Source organism: Colossoma macropomum, unplaced genomic scaffold, assembly GCF_904425465.1.
Source record: "Colossoma macropomum unplaced genomic scaffold, Colossoma_macropomum, whole genome shotgun sequence".
Lineage (NCBI taxonomy): Eukaryota > Metazoa > Chordata > Actinopteri > Characiformes > Serrasalmidae > Colossoma > Colossoma macropomum.
Window position 1 is genome coordinate 12682285 of NW_023494790.1, and position 22060 is coordinate 12704344.

The window sequence follows — 22060 nt, forward strand, 5'->3', positions numbered from 1 at the left end:
ATTTTGCGCGCGCGAACAAGGTGGTCTGGCGTCGCGTAAACATAGACGAGGCACAATGAACCAGAGCGAATTCAATCTGCAGAAGGTGGTTATAATATCTCATTTAAAACGATTCTGTTGTCGGAAATAATATAATAATATAATGTTCGAATTGTTCGTACCAAGAATATGCTTCTACTTCAATGTTTGACTTTTGAATAAGGTTTAAAGTGCAGGTTTCACCCTTCCTCCTGTGTCCTGTGTTTCTGTAGTGTAAGCTTGCATTGAATTTGTCCAAGTCTAAGGGTTGTCACGCCTCAAACTCTTTGGGCTTCGAGGCTACATTTATCTTACCCAGCAAACACGGTTATGTTGTGACAACATTGTGACAACCTATTGTTTTGGTGTCCCAACGTTGTCACAACGTCGAAATGTGATTCCTCAGGAAGTTGTGAGAACGTTATCTGGCAGCGTTCTAGGAAGCTGTAGCTTAACAACGAAATGGCAGCGTTGTCAATATGCTGTCAGAACCTCCTAGAGCCCTTCATATGTTCCTTTATGTTGTGCGTAGAACTCCTTTTGTTTTGCTGAGTATGGACATTGACTCAGACTCAGCTTTAGCGAATTCAAAGCTATTAAGTTGCACCAACATTGTAATCTTGTGGATTATTTGCTGATGCAACATTCAATTTGCGGCTGGCTAATTTTAGTTAAGTCCTAATATTGTAATATTTTGATCATATGGTGTATGTTTGGGTTTTACGTTTTATGTTGACCTTCATAGTGTACAGATACAGTGTTACTGCAGGCCTTGTCAGTCTGTGTTGGATTTCTTGTGCTGATGTGAGCTTTTAGTAGCTTGATATAGTTAAGATGTCTCTACAAAGATGACAAAACATTTGAGGTCTTTGCAAGTTTTTTATCCTTGCAGCTCACTGACTCTATCTGATCTTAGAGTGAACTGAGACACAAAAGAATCCTGATTAGTTCATTAACATCTATCACAGAAAGAAGGGCACAAACTGATGCCATCATCTCATATAAATGAGTGCTGTATTCCTTTTAGTTTAAACTGATTCTGTTCTAATTCTAGTACTTGGATTGAAATGTTTATAATGTTATTCTTTATAAGAAATGCACTTATTGTTCTATTACTGTTTCACTAGTTGTAATGTGCTCTAATTGTATTGTTCTGTAGGTACATGGAAGTGGTGGATATGACTCAGATTTCAGTGATGATGAAGGTGGAGGAGGATCACAACATGGACAAAACAGGTGAGATTTTTGTTTTTCTTTTATATATTTTGGTGTGGAACAGTATGCAAGAACTAATCATGGCTGGGCCATCACATTCAAATACCTGTTCAAAACAAATCAGACTTGGGCTGAAAGGGGATAACTTATTTGCAGTCATTTTCTGTAAGTAGGTAGATTGGAATAGTACCTGCAGCACAAATTTGCATGAATTTCAGAAAACAGCAAGCAGCCCAGGTGTGACTATCCATATCACACACAACGGTTTCCTATGCCTTAGAAATGTCAACTGGTACAAAAATTACACTGATGCATTTTTTTTTTGTATTACAGAAAATATGAAGACGAGCTGTTGCAGAAGCCATTCCAGCGAGGAAAACACACGAAGGTCGCACATAGAAATGTGGCTGCTGATGAATGGGACAGGTATAAGCAGAATAATAGAGTGTGTATTTCTGTTTGAAATAACAACTTGACACGTTTATAGATAAGCGTATGATTATTTAGACATGCAGTTCACATGATGTGAACTGGTGGCTAAAAGCTTTCATTCAAAAGCCTCACTTGCCTAGGTTACGGTCAATGTACACGATTCCACAATAAGAAAGACATTGGGCAAAAATATTGTCCATGGGAGAGTTGCAAGGCACAAACCACTGCTGACCAAAAAGAACACGAATGCTAGTCTTACATTTGCCAAAAACATCTACATCACCCCCAAGACTTTTTGGATAATATTCTGTGGACCGATAAGTCAAAGGTGGAACTTTCTGGAAGACATGGACCCTGTACATTTGACGTAAAGCTACCATCGCATTCCACCATAAGAAGATCATACCAACAGTCAAACATGGTGGTGGTAGTGTGATGGTCTGGGGCTGCTTTGTTTCTGCAGGACATGGACGACTTGTCATAATTGATGGAACCATAAATTCTGCTCTCTATCAAAAAAAACTGAAGGTGAATGTCCGCCTGTCAGTTTGTGACCTAAAGCTCAAGCACAGTTGGGGTATGCGGCAGGACAGTGATCCGAAGCACACAAGCAAGTCCATCTCTGAATGGCACAGAAGAAACAAAATTTAAGTTTTTTTAGTGGCCAAGCCAAAGTCCTGACTTGAATCCCACTGAGATGCTGGGGCAGTTTATGCTCAAAAACCCTTCAGTGTAGCTGAATTAAAACAATTATTTTAATTTGTTAGCTATATTAGCCTTGTAGCAAAACTAGAGAATCAAACTGTTGATGTCATGGCTGAGCAACCACATTTGCAGAATTTTGTGAATTTCTTTAATTATGTTACCCTGCTCCATGCTAAGGGTGTTTTATATCTCATCACAGAGAGGAGGCCAGGAACCGACGACATCATCTCATATCAATGAATGCTGTATCCTTGGAGCTAACACTGATGGTTCAACAAAACATTCTCAGTGCCTCTCTGATTCATTTTTGTTTTATGCAGCCATTTCCCATGTAGAAGGCAGACAAGGTGTTTATACAGCTTAATAATTTAATGATTCAGTGTTCTTAAGGCAATAGTCCTGTTAAGGAAAGTGTTCACGTAGACTTGTTTGCTAAAATGATGCATTCATTCAGTATTAGGTCAGGGCCCATGTTAACTGTGTTGTGGTTGTGGAGTGTTGACTTACAATTGCTAACAATTAGGTTAACCTGCATCAGTTTTCATAGTGTAAGGTGATTGATGCATATGACCCCAAGGCTGTGTAATTATTGCATACAGTTTTTGCAGAGTCTTTAATCCTTGATGCCACATCTTCAGTTTGATAGACATAAGAAGTTTGTCAGTGATTACATTCTGTACTATGGAGGAAAGCTGGAAGACTTCAAAAGATCCTTGTGAGTAGGTTGTTCTGTTAACTGTTCTGACAGAAGCCTTCTTTCACTTGAGTTTACACAACTTGATGTAAGATAAGCCTGTTTGTAATGAATCAGCTTAGTGCGAACTGTATGCAGGGCTTCAGATAAGACTGATCTGGATGTGGTGAGAGAAAACCATCGCTTTCTCTGGAAAGATGAGGATGAGGAGGATATGACATGGTAAATTTCAATAACCTTCATATAATCAAGTTAATTTATATTTAAATTGCCTTTTCATGCATTTGACAAGTATAACAATGATACTTTTTGTAGGGAAAAAGAGCTTGCAAAAAAGTATTATGATAAGCTCTTCAAAGAGTACTGTATTGCGGACCTCAGCAGATACAAAGAAAATAAGGTATGTGTCTTCTTTGCCCAAATCACTGTCTATATTATAGATATACAAAACATTTATAACATTTTCAATTTTCTCCCTTGTAGTTTGGATTTAGATGGCGTATTGAAAATGAAGTAATATCAGGAAAAGGTCAGTATGTTTTTTTCCTCATAAAGCACACCCGAGATACTGCCACCATCCTTACCTGAGCAGGGCACAGATGGATGCAGTTTGATTCTGTTTATTGGTTCTAGTTTAATATATTTAATGTCAACACTGCTGTTAGCTATGAAATCACTCATGAGTCCATTGAAACCTACTAAACCCATTGAAAGCTACTAAGTAAACCAGTTAACCAAATTCAATTGACTACTGGGTTCAGTTTCACTAGCCACACCCAGGCATGATTACTGACAGACCTGCTGAATCTAAACATTACTTAAATAGAACCTATCTGGCAATGTGAATCAGGTTAGAAGGTCTCAAAAAACAGCACATGATACCACACACTAAAGAGATTCAAAAACAGATGTGAAATTGTGTCGTTGAAATCTATCAGTCTGGAAAGCGTTGCAAAGCCATTGCTAAGGCTCTGGGAATCCAGCGAGCCACAGCGAGAGCCATAATCCACAAATGGATAAAACTCTGAACAGTAGTGAACCTTCCCAGGAGTGGCTGGCCTTCCAAAATGTCACCAAGAGCTCATGGACAACTCATCCAGGAGGTCACAAAACAACCCAGACAAGCATCTAAACAACTGCAGGCCAGGCTTGCCTCAGTTACAGTCAGTGTACACGATTCCACAATAAAAATGACACTGGGCAAAAATGGCATCTATGAGAGAGTTGCAAGGCACAACCCACTGCTGACCAAAAGAACACAAAGCCTAGTCTCACATTTGCCAAAAAACATCTAGGTGACCCCCAAGCCTTTTTGGATAATATTTTGTGGACTGATGAGTCAAAAGTGGAACTTTTTGGAAGACATGAGTCCTGTTACATCTGGTGTTAAGCTACCACTGCATTCCACTATAAGAACATCATACCAACAGTGAAACGTGGTGGATCTGGACAACCTGTCATAATTGATGGAACCATGAATTCTGCTCTCTATCAGAAAATTCTGAAGGTGAATGTCCACCCCAGTCAGTTTGTGACCTAAAGTTCAAGCACGTTTGGGTTATGTGGCAGGACAATGATCCGAAGCACACAAGCAAGTCCATCTTTGAATGGCTCAGAAGAAACAAAATTAAGGTTTTGAAGTGGCCAAGTCAAAGTCCTGACTCGAATCCCACTGAGATTCTGTGACAAGACCTTAAACGGGCAGTTATGCTCAAAAACCCTCTACTGTAGTCGAATTAAAACAGTTCTGCAAGGGAGATTAAGAATTGTGTAATTGTGGCATGCGCAAACTTTTGTACACGCTACTAAGTCAGTACTTGGTGACACCCTCTTTGGCAGATACCACAGCTTGCAAGAGCTTTTTGTAGCCAGCTAGAAATCTTTCTGTTCTTGTTTTAGGAATTTTATCACCCACTCTTCTTTGCAGATGCTTCTAGTTCTGTGATTTTCTTGGGCCATCTTACATGCACAGTGTGTTGAAGATTTACCCACAGATTTTCAGTGATGTTCAAGTAAGGGGGCTGTAAGGGCAAGTGCAAAAGCTTCAACTTGCATTTCTTGAAGGAGTTTATGGTGGATTTCAGAGATATATTTAGAGTTATTGTCCTGTTATTTCAGCTTCGGTTTCTTGATTGACTGCATTACATTTGCTTCCAGAATTTGCTGATATTTAGTGGAATCCTCATGCTTAACATTTGGCAAGATGTTCTCTTTTGATCAGATGTTTTGCTTATTTTTCTCCCAACAAACCTGTGGCAATTGTGGCCAAAGAGTTCGATTTTTACTTCACCACTTCACCACTTGTTTCCAAAATGCCTGTGGCTTATGTAGATGTTGTTTTGTCTACTTCAGATGTTGACTTTTGTGGTGAGGCCACATGCAAGGTTTCCTTCTGATTACTTTTCCATCCAGATCATGTTCATGCACAGTTCTACTGTGTAGCACTGCGTGCACCACTACTTTTATGTCATCGAAACCCTCCTGCCGGTCCTTCGCTGTTATATGTCGTTTGCCTTTCTGGCCAGCATATACGCAGTTCTGTCTGCACATTTTTTTGCTCTTCCAGATGAAGAATCCAAACCCGTCACAAGCCAGGGACCTAGCCATATGTCTGGAGAATTAAAGTTTATTTCTTGTGTGCAGGACTGATGCCAAGATTAGGCCCAACCTATTCATGACAAGTGTGTCACAGGTGTGACAGACATGACCTGCAGAACAGAATGTTCTAAATACAATCACAGCACATGCACACACAATACTGCATATAATAATGTACAACACAGCACTGAACACATTACACAGTAATAAGTTCTTTCATAGATCTTGCCTTGAGTTACACAGTTCCACCTTTCTGACATCTCAAACAGTGAAAGTTGCGAGCTGGAAGCATTTTATTTTCATTTCATAGCCTTTCCCTGTTTTTTCACCAATTAGCTTCACTTTCAGATCCTTAGCCAGCTTTTTAGAGGAGCCCATGGTTGTTGAGTGTTAGCACAAGGTTTGAAGACTCACTGAAGAATTTATTATGCCTTGTAATTATTCAGTTAAGGTGTAACAAGTTAATTTTTTGAGACTTTACAGTAGGAAGAGTGTCCAGACTTTTGCACATGCAAAATTTCAAGTTAGTTTTTTTTTGTTTATTTTTTATTTATTTATTTTGTTTAAGATGATTAAATATAAAGTAACATTTGTGCATTAACATTTGCAGAAAAACTTTATTTTTTTTAATAGTTTGCTTTAGAGGTTGTGTTTCCTAAGATACACATAGTCCCTCATTTACATATTTTTGCATTTTCACACTATATTGATACTACTACTACTACTACTATAATAATATAGTTAAATATTAATAATAACAATAGTTAAAACGTATTAATTTTACAAACCATGACATTGTTAAATCAGACATGACTTACCTCTTATTAGAATAGCTGTGTGTACGCATATATGTGTTTGCATACTCCTTGGTGATGTTATTCACTATGTGCCATTTGTGCTGTGTTGAAAGAAATTAAAATTCCTTACAGTAGTGACTACACTAATTAGGGCTCTAAATTATGGGCTAAATTATCAATCATGCATCATTTCAATCATGCCAATAATAATGATTAGATTTTCCCATTCACTGGCCGAATAATATATCAGATGCAAACTGTCATGCACCTCTGGTTTTCTTCTTAAGTAAGCAGTGGTGCACAAATCACCTTCCTTAGGCTTCCACAGGGCATACAACAAGATGGCGAAAAGCTAACAGTAGCTAATATATAACTAATGCAGCGATGCTGTATTCTCCTGTATTCAACTCTCATTTCATCTTTTAGTAAGACCCTAAAAAAGAGAACACATTTTTGTGTGTTTAGGGTAGCAATGCGTTTTTGTCCATCAGTGTTTTCCACTATATTTCCTTTCTCAGAATACTGATTATATATCGTATGTAAATAATGGTTTTAAGTGCTCTTGCTAAAGCTTCTGCAGAATACATTAAAATACTCATTTATCATTCACACAATAACCTGAGAACGATCTGATGTTTTCAGGCTGTTTGGGGAAAGTCATTTTTACATTTAGTTTATAAGCTGTGTATATACCAACAAAAACATAAATCACATCAAAGCAGAGAAAATACAGTACAGTGTGAAAGTCTTAGGCACTTTAGAAAATTCTATTTAAATTGTATTTATTGTATTTATGATTATTTGCATTAATTCTAATGGTGTTTTTACGAGAACAAGCACACTTACTGCCAAGATGAATGACTTTAAATAACATGCTTAGCTCTCTATGACTTTTGCACAGTATGTGCAGTTTGTTATTCCATAAACCTTTTAATTATTTAAGTAAGTTAACATTTTGTTTCCCATGAAACAAATATTTCCATGTGCACCCCCAACCTGCAAACAAATGTATTCATGCTTTTTTTGTTTTTGAGCCCTATGAGAATAACAAATTACCAGCCTAGTTATAATCTACGCCACTAGATGGTGGTAGAGTTGAAGTCTCAGCTTTGTCCAGGTGTGGAAAAACATTTTTTTTATTTCATGACTAACTGGCATTTGAAGTACTGTTGTACTGTTGCTCTATAGGAGATTCTTTTCAAATTTTTTTGTAGCTTACTTGATAGTTTTCTGGAGATTTCGTGCATTTATGGAATCTCCTTTCCAGTAACAGAAAGTAAGCATATTAAACTGCATTATTTCTGGAATTGGTTACTGGCAGTTTGAACATAATGGGATCAACGTCTGAAATTTGTCTTATTGACATATTGTCTTACTGATATTTAACCTTTGGTCCTGTATAACTTTGGAAACGTTTTATGACTTGCATGCTCCAGTTGCTTATAATATAGAACTACTTCCACTGTGTCCTTAAACAAACCTCAACTACTCCTGTCTTTGTAATTCACAGTCTTATACTAGTTTGGGTCAAGGGATGGCTAAATCACTTTAAACATAGTTTTAAAAAGTTTTTAAGCTCTTTAGCTTATGTGCTGGATTTGCTGTAAGCAGCCACCCTTGCGTGTGTGTGAGACACCTGCACACAGATTTCTGAGCAGCACCATCTGCCATCAGCCATCATGAGCTTCATTAAACAAGGGCAAGCTGACATGGCACAAGCACACACCAAAAAGAAAAAAGGAACACTTAGTCCACATAGTGATCACAGATATCAACCAGCATGGAATAAAACTTGATGTACTCATCGGTCAGTGCTTCTCATTGAGGATATAAATCGATTACAATTCCTTACGACATAATATAGTACGTTACAAAACCTCAAATTTTACCATTATTTGATTAGGTTATTTTTAAAATGCACTGAATTACATGACTGGACAAATATTTACCCAGCAGTGGAATATAGACACTAAAACAATCTGCCAGGCTGTTTTGGACTTTTAACATTCCAAAATTGATGCGGTTGAATCACCACGTTCACATCCACAATGCTCTGATGCATTTTATACACCCACTTTTTTAAGCTGACAACTGTGACATTCCTTCTCTTGTAAACCTGTAAACATGAGGATAAGGGGCATGGCCTAATGAGGGTTTACCCCGATGTATTTTTACATTTATCTAAAGATGCTTTTTGCTGGATTCACAGGCCTTAGCGACTTGAACACGGCTCACGTGAGCCTAATCGGAGATTCCCTAAGTCACAAGTACGTCACAGCGGAGACTAGATAATTAGCCAGTGCATTAATTTGTGTGGGCAAGGTGAGGATAATGGCCAGCTCACTCTCACTCCCTTAGAATCATTTAACGACTCCTAAGGCTGACTTGTGGATGTCACCGAAAATAAAGGCCTAGTCCATTTAAATGGAGCGTTGTGCACATGGTGACTTGGAATTAGTTGGATCAAAGTTTAGTAAAATGTCAACAGAAGACAAGCTTAGATAACTTCTGTTGGATTTATCGGTGTGTAATCACGTTCCACACTTCAAAGCTGATGCACACCAACTCTGTTCAGACCTGCTGGCTCCATTCAGCTGTTTCAGCCTTGCCTGAACGTGCCTCTGTTGGTCACGTGTGTCTTGTCAAAATATTTTCCTGTGTACCTTGGATCTAAAGGTCGAACACCTTAAAATAGTTGGCATAATGTGGTAGTGAGCAACAAAATAAGATCCGTTTTTGCTAACTTCAGTGGTTGTGCATGACAAAAATTCTGTCCGCCATTTAGAGCAGGACACCGGTAAGGTGAGCCTAAAGCTGACCCAGACGGCGTGCTGTGAGGAAAGCCTGGCAGTGGTGCTCTCCCTGATGACGCACTTTCCCCCAGGCGGCAATCTGGAGGATCCCTTTTTAAGCCAACTCGAGCTAAAGCCAGCTTGTTGCTGGTCCTGGGGTAAAAGGCCAAGCCAGGGGACAGCTGAAGGGAGCGCTCTGTTTCTCTTTGGTGCTTTATCTTAAACCTGATGTCTACACAATATTTTTGCATCGAAAAGAGCTTTTATTAAATTGATATAGCCTTTAATAGCTTATAATCTGTTAATTTTATCTAATATTGGGTATTAGATGAGCTACATATTGCATTGAATGCAGCACTTTTATGAGTCTACATTGCTAATGTGAGCACTTAGAATTATAATTAAGTTTACCTTAACTAACTAGTCTAGTTTAGTGACTGTTTTTTGGTAATGTTGAAGCTACAGCCTCAAGGCTCTCAACATCCCCACATGTAAAGGGGCATGTTCCCTTTTAATGGCAAATCCAACTAGGTCTTGAGTTCCAAAACTTTGTTTTTGTTTAAAACAATTGTGTTTGTTAGTAATATAATAACAATATAATAGAAATTATGAATTAATTTTTGACCAAAATTTTGTGGACATGACAAACAACCATGGGCACCAAAATGGCTGCATATGTGAACTATACCATTATCATCGAAGCTCCTCTCTTTGTTGCTTTGTGTCCTTATTGCACATTGCTTTTCCTGATATAAGGTTCCATATTTTCTTCATGCTGCCCACAGTTCTAACACTCTCTTGTATCACTGTTTTATCCCTGTGATGTGTGGCAGGCCAGTTTCTTTGTGGGAACAAGCGCTGTGAGAAGCAGGAAGGTTTGAAGAGTTGGGAGGTGAACTTTGCCTATGTGGAGCAAGGCGAGAAGAGGAACGCTCTGGTCAAACTGCGTAAGCTAGGCACCCACCTAAGCTCCACTGCTATTAATCCTCTCCCTCTCTCTTTTCTGGCCCCAGAGTGGAGCTAATCTAATTACCACAGACTTAAGGAAGGACCATCCGTGTCCATCGCTGTTCATGTTCACTGACCACCACCTTTTATAAATCTTGCTTGTAGGCAGTACTGACAGTAATGAATAAGAATTGAAGGTCTGCTAGTCATGTGTTGTATCATAATTGACAGGTTGATGCTCCTCCCACAAATGCATTTCTTTCAGTCAAATGAGAAATTATAGTGCGCAAGTAAGTTTTAGTGAAAATACCAAAATGTAGTTTTATTCATTTTAATTTTTTTGTTTGTATGTAATCAGTGTTGTAAACATCTGATTGGTAGACTAAGTATAATTGTTTTAATGCTACAAACTTGCTAAACTAAGCCTACATAACCCACTCCTGAATCGTGGTTGAATGTACCCTAAGAGATTTGCCAGAATGTTTATCATACTTGCCATTTATACAGACATTATGGGAAATAGAAAGCCTGGTAATATGCTGCCTCAAACAACTATAATAAAGAGAAACAAATAGACGCTAAATAGTAGCATTAACTTTCTGCTAGCCTATCAATCTAATCTTTATCCCTATAAACCTTGATCATACAACAGAAAAGCTATATCCAATCTGAACAGTGTGACCACACACATCAAAAGACTATCATTTGAAGTTAATAATGCACTCAATTTACAAAATTTGACAAAAACTAAGCACTACAATTAGGCATTATTTTAAATCAGTCTCACTCTTTTGTTCTGTACTATAGGTCTCTGTCCGGAATGCTCCTTCAAACTGAACTATCACCACAAGTAAGGCCATATGATTTTTAAACATTATCACAGTCGCTAACTCGTCCCGGATATCTTTCATTGGCCACTATAACATTTTTGGTTACATGTTCGTTTCAAGCTGTTTTCTGGTTCTCTTCCAGGAGAAAGGAGGTCAAAGTTCAGAAAAAACGCAGACCGAGAGACGATGGAGATGAGCCGCAGGCAAAGAAATTCAAGTCATCATCCCATTCTAAGAAACATAAACGCAAGGAGAAACGCAAACACAAAAAGAGACTAAAAGGCAGGACACGCAAGTTCACAACTTTATTTTCACTTACCGGTGGTTTAGACTTAAACTTTGCTCAGTTGTTTTAAGGCCACTGTATGTTCCATATAAAAGCCGGCATGTTTGGCTGATGTTTATGATATGGATGGTTATGACACTAGGAATGAAATACCTCGCTCAAGGGCAGAGCGCTGTTGATGGCATGCATAGGCAGATTCATACAAGAACTGCATGTATTTTCTGAAAAACACAGCTCGAAATCATGCCTGTACCAGTCTATGCTTATGATGTCTTCTGTCATGTCTGCGAAAGGGGGTCCGTTGATACATATAGCTGAACATGTTGCAACCAGTGCTTGGACATTTAAAGAAAGATTTAAAGTACAGTTATTGTAATGATGTTCAGATGTTACATGGCTAATTCAAACAAACGTCTACGGCTTATGCCATAACTTGAAGCGGTTGTGCAATAGTAGTTCATGTGACCCACTTTTTCCTCTGTCTACAGAATACTCCTCCTCCAGTTCAGAAGATTCTGTGGAATCAGACAAAGGTTTGAGCTCCCCGTCTTTCTTTTTCCCCACTGCCACTAATCACAGGTCATCATTTCATGTGTTTAGGAAAGACATGAACAGGTCTTGCCTCCCGCTCAGTGTATACATTTGTGGGGCTGTTAAGTGATGCATTGGAAGGTTTGATTCCAGACAGTGAAGTCACTGGTTGGGCTTAGACCATTCAGAGTGATAGTATTCAGTTGGGACTGTCTCTTAGGTCACATATACGAACTTCAGCGGATAGTAATTTCCTCCAAGCATGTTTAAGGTGGCATCCTAACTGCATGAGCAACAGATTTGAAAGAAGCATAAGCCAGCATCTTTTCTTAGAGGATGCACTGCAAGATAAATAACTGAATAATAACAAAACCTTGAATTTGTAACATTATAGGAGCAGGAAAGGAAAAAAAAACATTATTAAAGAAACACTCTTTTTCTAAACACAATGGTACCACAGTAGGCTGTAAAGCCAGATTATCTGTTTAAAAGATGAAGAAACCCGCTTTCTGATAACGCATCTTTACTGTGGAAGGAACTTGAAAAACTACAGCTGCTTTAGGGTGGGATAGGCCATTTCAAATGGGTTTTTTTCCACTATCAAGCAAATACAGAGGGAAGCTAAATATCGTATTGCAATTGTAACTGTGGTAACTTTAGATCATAATTACTATGGGGAGAATGGACTACTTGAATGACAGAAATGGCTCGTCAGATGTGGAGGACAAGAAGCTAAAAGCTAAACTCTCAACCATTAAAAAGATCAATTTTGTGCTAAATAAAGACTTTGTTTTCTTGACAATCTGCTTTTCAGAGATGCCAGCTATAAAGCTTTCAACTCTTTCTAGTAGTAGGTTTGGAGTGCTGCACATTCCTAAATATACATCAGTTTTCTGTGCCGTATTAAAATTCCTTCCTTAATAGCCACTAATCAGTGTTTGCTGATGCTCTTGTTCAGAGAGATAAGAACAGTAGTCGTCTTGCTCAGGGTCTCTGTTTGGACACGAAGTCAACCCCTAGTCTCCCATGTTCGTGATGAGAGTGTTATCCAGTACCAAAGTTCATAGTTTCCACATCCAGATATACTGTATTACGTAAGTGTTCATAAACTGAATCATAACTTTGATTAAGAAAAAAGCTTGTTTGTCAAACATGGTAAGAATTATGAATTAATTGGTAGCTTGGTTATTTATTAGTCTATAGATCTATAGTGGCTAGGCTAGCAATGAGGATTCATTGAGCACTGCAGGGATTCCCAGTGGTTATATGAGACTGGATTCAGTATTGCAGTACAGAATGCTGCACAACACACCAAATAACATAGTTTTAGACCAGAATGTCCCTGTAACGTAAATGTATGAATTTATATAATGTGTTATTCCAAGTCATTTTCAAACATTTCTATGGGCTCAGTCATCATTAAATTCTCACACAATGTAAAGGGTAGCTGGCGTTTCCCAAAAATCATAAAGATTTTGACAATGGTGACAAAAATTACGTTTATCACACAAGAAAAAAGGGCACCAGCATAAACCTGGTTGACATAAATGAGTTCTAAACTTGTTAAAGCATCACTGTGATCACTTCGAATCAAATCTTACCTTACTGGGGTAGTCTGAAGATTTGTGTAAGCAACTCTTTGTTTTCTTCAAGGGGATGGTGAGGGCCCCTCAGAGTCCGAGCACTGGAAAGGCCCAGCTCCTGCTACGGGGGAGAAGTCACGGTGAGCACCTTGTTAAATGCTTTTAAATGGTCTAGTGCCACATATGGCATTCACGTTTATGAAGGAAGCTTTTCCTGAGTGCTCCACTGTAAACAGCACACAGCATCACCAAGAAAACTGTTGTTTCTCTTCCAGGGAGGAGGAGTTTGACGAGTACTTTGAGGACATGTTTCTCTGAGAACATTGGGCACACAGAACAACTTGGACCTGGAAATGTAACGGCAAAGTTTTTGTATAGAATTCATTGCTGGTCTGAGATCGGTGAACAGTTTGAGTAAAAAGCTCCCTCTTCTGTTCATTGCTTAGTTCTTATGTTCTGACTGTTTGACCTGGAATTTAGTTTCAACAGCTTTGGGTAGGAACGTTCAAAGGGCATGTTCATATACTATTTGTATGCATAGGAGATAAAAAGGATTCCAAACAGAAACTGAAGTTTCAAAGAAAGCGTTTCACATCAGCAGATGTAGAGGTAATCAATGTACATCCCACAAAATATCTAAACAATGACTCAACTGAATTCATGAGCACCAAACTAAACACTGTGCCAATACCCCACAGTCCATGGTTGGGTGGAGAGAACAACCATCACCCAAGAAGAGTTCTGCCCCATTACTCTTGTCTTTAGTAGTCATTTAATCAGCATGTGTGATCACTTTTTTACTGCCTACCAGCCTGCTTTCCTCGTATTTGGCAGCTACATTTTCTTGCGATTACCAATTGAGCTGTAGATTTTGACTGAACCAATCTGCCGGTTGACTTGGCTGCTAGCCAATTACCTGAGCCTCTTTACCACCGGCTGATCCAGCTTTGTTAACTAATCCCTCTGATGGAGAAGTCATGGGGATGGCCAGTGCTTAAAAGTATTCCCAGTTCTCTGTGTATCCTATAAACAACCTGACAGAAATACCCAGGAACAGCTAGAAAACATGGCTATAGTTTGCAGTGTGGTAAGTCCTAGATAGCACATCTTCAGAACATGGGAGACATTTGAACAATGCATTTATTTGTTTTCATGATTTACAGCATTTTACACATCCAATGGAGTCCGTTAAATAAGAGGACACTGGATAGTAATTCTACAGTCTCTCAAGAGGATGATACATCAGTAGTACATGTCACAGTGGCTTGCATACACAACAACCACAGAATGTACACAATTTGTGTCCATTCAGTGAAATTAACCTTTTTTATTCTTATCACAGTCCCTTCTGTCTGACCTGTCTTTAAATAGGATTAAGGGAAATGCCATTCTAGGGAAAGTGTTCCAGCTTCAGAATGTCCTGTTGATATTGATTTACCCTTTAAAGGTCTACACTGATTTGCCATCTTGTTGGTAGCAGGTGTATATTGCAGAACATGAAGGGGTTTCTAGCACTGTGTTGGACAATGAGATTAAAGCACTGTTTTCAGGTCCAGCAAGGTGTGGTCTGAGAACCACGTTTGTGTTGGTGTCTCTCCAGAATTACCGTTCATTTTTTTCTGTTTTTGACACTCTGTTTCAGTCTTTATCTACCTGCTTTGTCTCACTTGTCCTCAAATACGCCACAAAAAAATTCACCACCTTTGACCAGACTGTACCTGATTGCTAAGCATGTGCTCCAGCTCATGGCGAACATGGAGAGCCTCCTGGGGCCTAGGTTATATAAGCATTAGAAAACAGTGAATCTCAGCTTCCTCTTCAGCTCAGTTCAGTTCAGCCTTCTTACAGTACTTTAGTATTGCCTACTCTTTGCTCTCTTTTGCTCAATCTTCAAACTTAAAAGTTTAATAGAATTGTCCCTTTAATATCCCATTTCTTTTTTTGTGGTTTTACATACAGATTTACCACAGATTCTTCCAAATGACTTCCAAATTTCCCATTAGGTAAACATTTAATGTCCTATCGTAAATGTACGTTCTATGTAATATGTACGCCATGTCATATTTGTTGCGATTAAACGAAAACTTTAACAACTATGTTTGACATACATTTAAGTCTCATTAAATAGTCAAAGTGGAAGGTCAAACATTTGGTCACAACACTGTGCAACTGTCACACGCAAAAATGCAGTCACCAGTGATTCTAGAGTCAATAAGTTGCGTAGATTGTATTTTCAGTTTCAGTTTCAACTTCTAAAGAGAAAAGCGTAGAAAAGGTAGACAGTTAACAGTGATTCAAAAATATATTGTCTCAATCATCATATATCTGTAATGTGCAAGACAAGGTAGGCTAAATAAATTAATAAATTTTAGCTAATAAAATTTGCCCTTGTTTGGTACTGGCTCTCACTGTGTTGCTCCCTGTGTAAGTAACAGAACCTGTCTAAACTCTAGACTCATTAATCAAGTTTTATGGATCGCATGGAACGTAAATCGCATTGACAGTAATTATTTCCTTCCAAACATTATCCTTTACCTGCTAAACGATAGTGCCTTAAACATTTCTTGCAATAGTTACTGCAAGTGCTGCGATCTCTCTCTCTTAGGAACTAATCATACAGCAGGAAAACAAACATCAGACCATGTGCGTTGTTCAAGTTTTGTAGGTGTTCTGCGCTGACAGCTTCCACAAGAGAAGCTGTGCATAGAGTCCATCCTTTCATCCATGACGGATGGAATTACTGTTTGCTTGAATGTCACAGAAAGACAGAAGGGGCGGGGGGGAAGCTGGTGAGAGTCACATGGTCCAAAAAGGAGCACTTTCCACCTGCTGTCATTTGTGATAGGGTGATCAAGCTTTCCCTCCAACTCTGCCTTTTTAAAATATGGTGCAGGTTTTGGACTTCCCTCCTTCCCCATCTTCAGTTCAAAAGGAGTTCAAAGGAGAGAAAAAAAGAGGGCAATGGTTAGAGCTAGCGCTGGAGTTCTAGTTTGCTCACCAAGTTCTAGTTTGTGTCCATTTGCTCCCCTCAGGGTTAAAATAGGGCTTCAACAAATATTAAAAAATATAACTGTTTCACAGCTAACTAGGTATGCATTAGTGACATTTTAGTACACAGGCGAACAAACTACTTTTATGTTCGGTTAAGCAGGGGCGGATTTAGTGATTCTGGGCAAATCTGGGCCCAGTCGATGCACGTTTTTAAATGAGTTCATTAGTAAAGGCTCTGGACCCTACACTGCAAAACATGATATCTTGGCAGGTGAAATCTTAAATCTAATAGTTCTCATTTTGAGACTGCTGTAAGAATATTATGAGATTATTTAATTCTTATTTAATTATTTAATTACTTCTAGACATTTGAGTAATTTTATTACAACCCCATTTCCAAAGAAGTTGGGACGCTGTGCAGAATGTCAATAAAAATAGCATGCAATGATATGCAAATCATGTAAACCGTATTTTTACAGGAAAATACTACAAAGACAACATATCAAATGTTGAAACTGAGAATCTTTTGGAAAAATATTTGACCATTTTGGATTTGATGCCAAAAACATATTCCAAAAAAGTTGGGACGGGGGCATGTTTACCACTGTGTTTCAACACCTCTTCTTTTAACAACACTCTGTAAGTGTTTGGTAACTGAGGAGACTAACTCCTGTAGTTTTCCCATTCTTGTTGATATAGGATTTCAGCTTCTCAACAGTACAGAGTCTCCTTTGTTGTAATATTCATTTCATAATGCACCAAATGTTTTCAGTGGTGACAGATCTGGACTGCTGGCAGGCCGGTTTAGCACCTGTACTCTTTTAATACAGAGCCATGCTGTTGTAATATGTGCAGAATGTGGTTTGACATTGTCTTGCTGAAATAATCAAGGCCTTCCTTGAAAAAGATGTTGTCTAGATGGCAGCATATGTTGCCAAAACATGTATATATCGTTCAGCATTAATGGTGCCTTCAAAGATGTGCACGTCACCCATGCCATGTGCACTAATGCACCCCTATACCATCATGAATACTGGCTTTTGAACTGTGCACTGATAACAAGCCTGCTAGTCTTTAGCCCAGAGGACACAGCATCCATGATTTCCAAAACGAATTTCAAATTTTTATTTGTCGGATGACAGGACACTTTTCCACTTCACCTCAGTCCATTCTAAAGGAGCTCAGGCCCAGAGAAGGTGGCAGCTTTCTGGATCCTGTTTATATGTGGTTTCTTTTTCCTGATTTAGAGTTTTAACTTGCATTTGTGGATGCAGTGATGGACTGTTTTCACAGACACTGGGTTTTCAGAAGTGTTCCTGCGTCCATGCAGTGATCACTGCAGAATGATGTCTGTTTTCAATGCAGTGCTGTCTGAGGGCCCAAAGATCACAGCCAGCAAATACTGGCTTTTGGCCTTGTCCCTTGCATACAGAGATTTCTCCAGATTCTCTGAATCTTTTAATGATATTATGTACGGTATCCAGGGTGTCTCCTGCCTTACGCCCAATGACAGCTGGGATAGGCTCCAGCACCCCACCGCAACCCAGAAGGATAAGCGGTTTAGATGATGTATGTATGTATGTATGTACCGTAGATGATGAAAAGCAAAAAGTTCTTTGCTATTTTACGTTGAGAAACATTATTCTTGAATTATTGCACTATTTGGTCGTGCAGTCTTTCACAGAGTGGTGAACCCTCCTCATATTTGCTTCTGAAAGCCTCTCTGAGATGCTCTTTTTATACCCAATCATGTTACTGACCTGTTGCCAATGAACCACCAGGTGTTTTTTTTAGCATTACACAACTTTACCAGCCTTTTGTTGCTCCCGTCACAACTTTGTAATGTATTATGTATTTTGGAATGTATTATTGGCATCAAATTCAAAATGGGCATATATTTTATGAAAAACAATAACATTTCTCAGTTTCAACATTTTATGTGTTAACTTTATATTATTTTCAATGAAATATAGGGAAAAAATATTGCATTTAGTTTTTGTTTACATTTTGCACAGTGTCCCAACCTATTTGGAAATGGGGTTGTAAATTATATTATGTCACTATTATGGCAGATAATTTCGTTGTTTTAAGAAATAATGCTAGAAACAAGCAACATTATCTGCCACTTTAGAGAGATACTTTGGTACAGAATAATACGGAAATAATGAGTAATGAGATTACTTCTTTCAGTAACCATGACCAGGGTCGAGGCTACATTAAAAATACTACTAATAACAGAGTCGTGAATAACATCTGCTTTTCAAAAATTGTACATGTATTTGGGAATGTTATTGATCAGCATGTACAGTATATCCAAATCATATTTTCATGGGGCCCTTGGCTCATGGGGGCCCTAGACGGCTGCCTATTTTTGCCTAGTGCAAAGACCACCCCTGTGTTAAAGCATGCTTATGAAAAGAAATGGGTGTAAAACAATTATTTTAAACAGACCTTTTTTAGTCTCTGCTTCCTCGAGCTTCTTCTTCTCATTAGCAATGGCATCAAGTTTGGCTTGATAAACGTCAGCCAGCTCTTTCCAGTGGGCTCTGTTGTTGTTCAGGCCATCAAACATCGGGGTGATCTCCTTATGGAACCTCGAAAACTCCTGTGTGAGAGAAATCCCTCTTTTATTGAAAACACAGGCTTAACCCATGTCCTAGAGTCAGGCAGCTTGTCGTACAGACGTTTGACCCAAGAGTTTGTGTGCCAACTGGTGGGTGTTTTGACTAAACAGCCAAAGAGAATAGGCTGGATTTACCTTGTAGACGAACGAGCAGACGAAATCAATGAAACCACATTGCATCTTGGGCAGCTCATCTGACTTGTTTCTGTCCATCATGGGCTGAGGAGAGATTTATCACATTTGCATTTGGCCTATAGGAAATACTTTGAAAGTGTACTGTACTGTGCAGAGTCTGCAAGCATCTGAGAAAAAAGCCAGCCAATGTTATTTATTCGAAAAACTCTCACATTAGAATAAATACAAATTAACAGCACATTGTGAACTGAGGCCAGTATTTGTATCTCGCTTGGATAATCAATCCTTCATTGAATTAAATCAGATGTGCTGCTGATGGAATTGAACAAATACACATAATGTCTGCACCGATGTCAAGAACCAAACTTGAGTTCGTCGGTGTTCTTTTAAACAAGAATGTCAATAAAAAAGTATACTTATTGCCAAGATGAATAGTTTAAAACAATTTTCTTGGCTGCTGAAGACTTTTGCACAGTACTGTACTTTAAAAAAAAAAAGGCTAAAAGAAAAATTAGTAGAATCATTGAGTTCCAGGCACTAACAATGGGCTCTTGCTGAAGCACATTCCTCTCCAGGTCTCCCTGCTCCCAGAATTCAGCAGCTACCATCAGAGCCACCTTAAGGAGAGAATGAGAGAGGCTGTTTGACAGGCTTGTGCGTTCAAGAAGCACATTTCTGCATAGCTACTGTCAGGAACTAGAGAAGTACAAACCTTGCTTTGGACCTCCCATGGCTTTGTGATAGCAGACAAGTCACAGCCAGTCATCATCATTGCCCTAAATTCAACCAAAAACAGAGTGTACATCAGCATTTATTCATCAGGGGCCATATTACAGAAAATTATTAAGTCTGAGATCATATCTTAGCTGCTTTGTTGTCATGGCAACTTCAGTTAAGACTGAAGTTAGGGCAGAAGCTATTACAGAACAACAGTTCTTAAGTCCATAATCTTATTTCCAGATAAGAAAACAGTATTACAAAAACATCCTAAGTTGCCAAAATATTCTAAATACTTTGTTAACTTTAAGACAACCCCAGAGCGTCTTAACTTCTGTTTTAACCGTCCGTTTCTATTGTTTTATGCAGTGATAGGCAGTTCACTATAACTAGCATAATGACGTTAGCTACATGTATCTACACTGAAAACGGTACTTTGATTTTTTTTTTGTTTGGCTGTTCACATTATCTTTTAAATGTGACCTCTAGTTCGCACGTTATTGGTCCAACTTCTTTGGTTCGAGTCCTCGGATTCTTTGAACTGTTGTATCTGTGTCACATACAGAGAAAAAGATCGGATTTGGGCCACTTTTACCTGCTGTGTAAACGTAGCCTCAGTACTTTCGGGTGTTAATGTTTGATATAAACTCGTTAGATACGATATTACAGTGATGGTGGTGAATAATGAGGAGACAGAGCTGAACGTGTCTCTGTTCATTAAGAGGAATAACGTTAGCGCGCTCGGCTAAAGCGCTTGGGAAATGAAACAAAGTGTGGAGAGGCAACGCTCTGGAAAAACAGCACGAAGCGCTGACACATTATTATTAATGTTCAGTTTTTCGCGCTATAGTTTTATTTGATCTTTTTTACTTCAGTAACGGTGGCTAACGTTAGCTGTCTGGCTAACTAGCTAACTTGATTACGTGTTTACGTTTCAGCTGTGCGCGGATGGTCGGTTGCTAGGTAACAGACAAGACAGTTGATTGTCGACTTCAATTGAGAAAGTTAAGATTTCCTAATTGAGATAAGAAAAGATGCTCTAATATAAGATAAGATTCTTAAATTAAGATAATATTTGCTTCTGTAATGCGAATTTGTGAAAAATCTTATCTGGACAGATTAGATCTTAAGACGAAAAGATAGGAAGTTTCTGTAAAACGGCCCCAGGTTTGTAGAATGAAGCATCTGCTTCACGAATCTCTCCTACAACATCAAAACCAGGAGCACAGTTGATTAATCAGTCAACGTGAAACACCTTCTAATACAGGCAAAGGTTCTGAAAGTGCACTAATAAAAAGAAAGAGCCTCATTTCTATTTAAAGTGATAGGGTGGTTTGCTTATTGTCCTGCTTATCTGACCCTCAAGCGTTCGTCTATTTCTACTTTCTTCTCAACCGAAGAAGTAATTAATTAATAAAGTTGACAGTAGAAATTCCAGTTCACATGTTGACAAAAATTACCTGCTGTTTTACAACAAGGACTGTCATCTGTGCAGTCATTGTATTCTACTGTATTGATATTGTTAGTGAAATTGATAATGATTTAACTGGAATCAAAGCATTTCTCAGGTTTATACTTTATAATTTACAAGCTACTTTTACCAGACATGAGCTTGATTGCACAGTTGCACCAAAGATGAAACTGATGAATAACTAAACTGTGGGTGAAATTTAGATCTAAACTCATTAAGATCTGATCATATGCAACTTTGGTGAATAAGGGCCATAATGACTGTAGACATGAATGCCGTATATCTCTACATGGTGCGGGATGCTAATTTAGGTGTGATGGCTTTAATAGAAAAACAAAGGGTAACTACATGATAATTTCCTTCCTGGTAGGGTTGTTGGACACATAGGCGATGGCTTCTTTTTCATCTGCCATTGGTTCTGTGGCATCAACAATCTTCTGGAACATTGTTCTTTTCCTGTGAGGTAATGAAACATCATCAGAGGATTCAGATCGACCAGCTCTTTCCATAATGAACTGACATAAATCAGAGGAACAGCACTCACTTGAAGTACAAGGCCAGATCAGTGGCGATGATGCAAACGTCATGTAAGTGCTGTACAGTTTCAAACTGCCGTTTTTGTAGATTCTGGAAAATGTTCAAGTTCTGCGTGGAATAAAATAATGAATTAGAACGATTAAGAATAAAATAATGA

General features: G+C 38.6%; 3 protein-coding genes across 4 annotated transcripts in view; 1 reads left to right on the forward strand and 2 right to left on the reverse strand.

Annotated features, from left to right (window-relative positions):
- The window catches only part of lgi1b (leucine-rich, glioma inactivated 1b), a 29661-nt gene extending 16100 nt beyond the window's left edge, over nucleotides 1-13561 (reverse strand). Inside the window, exon 1 of the mRNA XM_036572168.1 lies at nucleotides 13448-13561. The gene's annotated coding sequence lies outside the window, so the exon portion shown is untranslated. The remainder of the gene's footprint in view (nucleotides 1-13447) is intronic.
- fra10ac1 (FRA10A associated CGG repeat 1) lies at nucleotides 1-21956 on the forward strand. Of its 2 annotated transcripts, XM_036572172.1 has the most exons (15): nucleotides 1-85; nucleotides 1178-1254; nucleotides 1567-1659; nucleotides 2570-2615; nucleotides 3009-3085; nucleotides 3203-3286; nucleotides 3380-3464; nucleotides 3548-3593; nucleotides 10085-10198; nucleotides 11007-11049; nucleotides 11172-11311; nucleotides 11804-11848; nucleotides 13500-13569; nucleotides 13705-13784; nucleotides 21737-21956. In XM_036572172.1, the coding sequence occupies exons 1-14, from the start codon at nucleotides 56-58 to the stop codon at nucleotides 13745-13747; spliced, it is 993 nt and encodes a 330-aa protein (XP_036428065.1). In that variant the 5' UTR covers nucleotides 1-55; the 3' UTR covers nucleotides 13748-13784; nucleotides 21737-21956. The 2 variants fall into 2 exon arrangements, with proteins under 2 accessions (XP_036428065.1, XP_036428064.1); XM_036572171.1 differs by lacking the exon at nucleotides 21737-21956 and having other exon boundaries at nucleotides 13705-15141.
- pde6c (phosphodiesterase 6C, cGMP-specific, cone, alpha prime) overlaps nucleotides 14552-22060 on the reverse strand; it is a 13568-nt gene continuing 6059 nt past the window's right edge. Inside the window, exons 15-21 of the mRNA XM_036572176.1 lie at nucleotides 21911-22011; nucleotides 21715-21822; nucleotides 19891-19954; nucleotides 19721-19795; nucleotides 19179-19262; nucleotides 18872-19025; nucleotides 14552-16347 (exon numbers count right to left, since the gene is read on the reverse strand). Of these exons, the coding sequence (XP_036428069.1) occupies nucleotides 16307-16347; nucleotides 18872-19025; nucleotides 19179-19262; nucleotides 19721-19795; nucleotides 19891-19954; nucleotides 21715-21822; nucleotides 21911-22011 (627 nt within the window). The 3' untranslated portion in view covers nucleotides 14552-16306. The remainder of the gene's footprint in view (nucleotides 16348-18871; nucleotides 19026-19178; nucleotides 19263-19720; nucleotides 19796-19890; nucleotides 19955-21714; nucleotides 21823-21910; nucleotides 22012-22060) is intronic.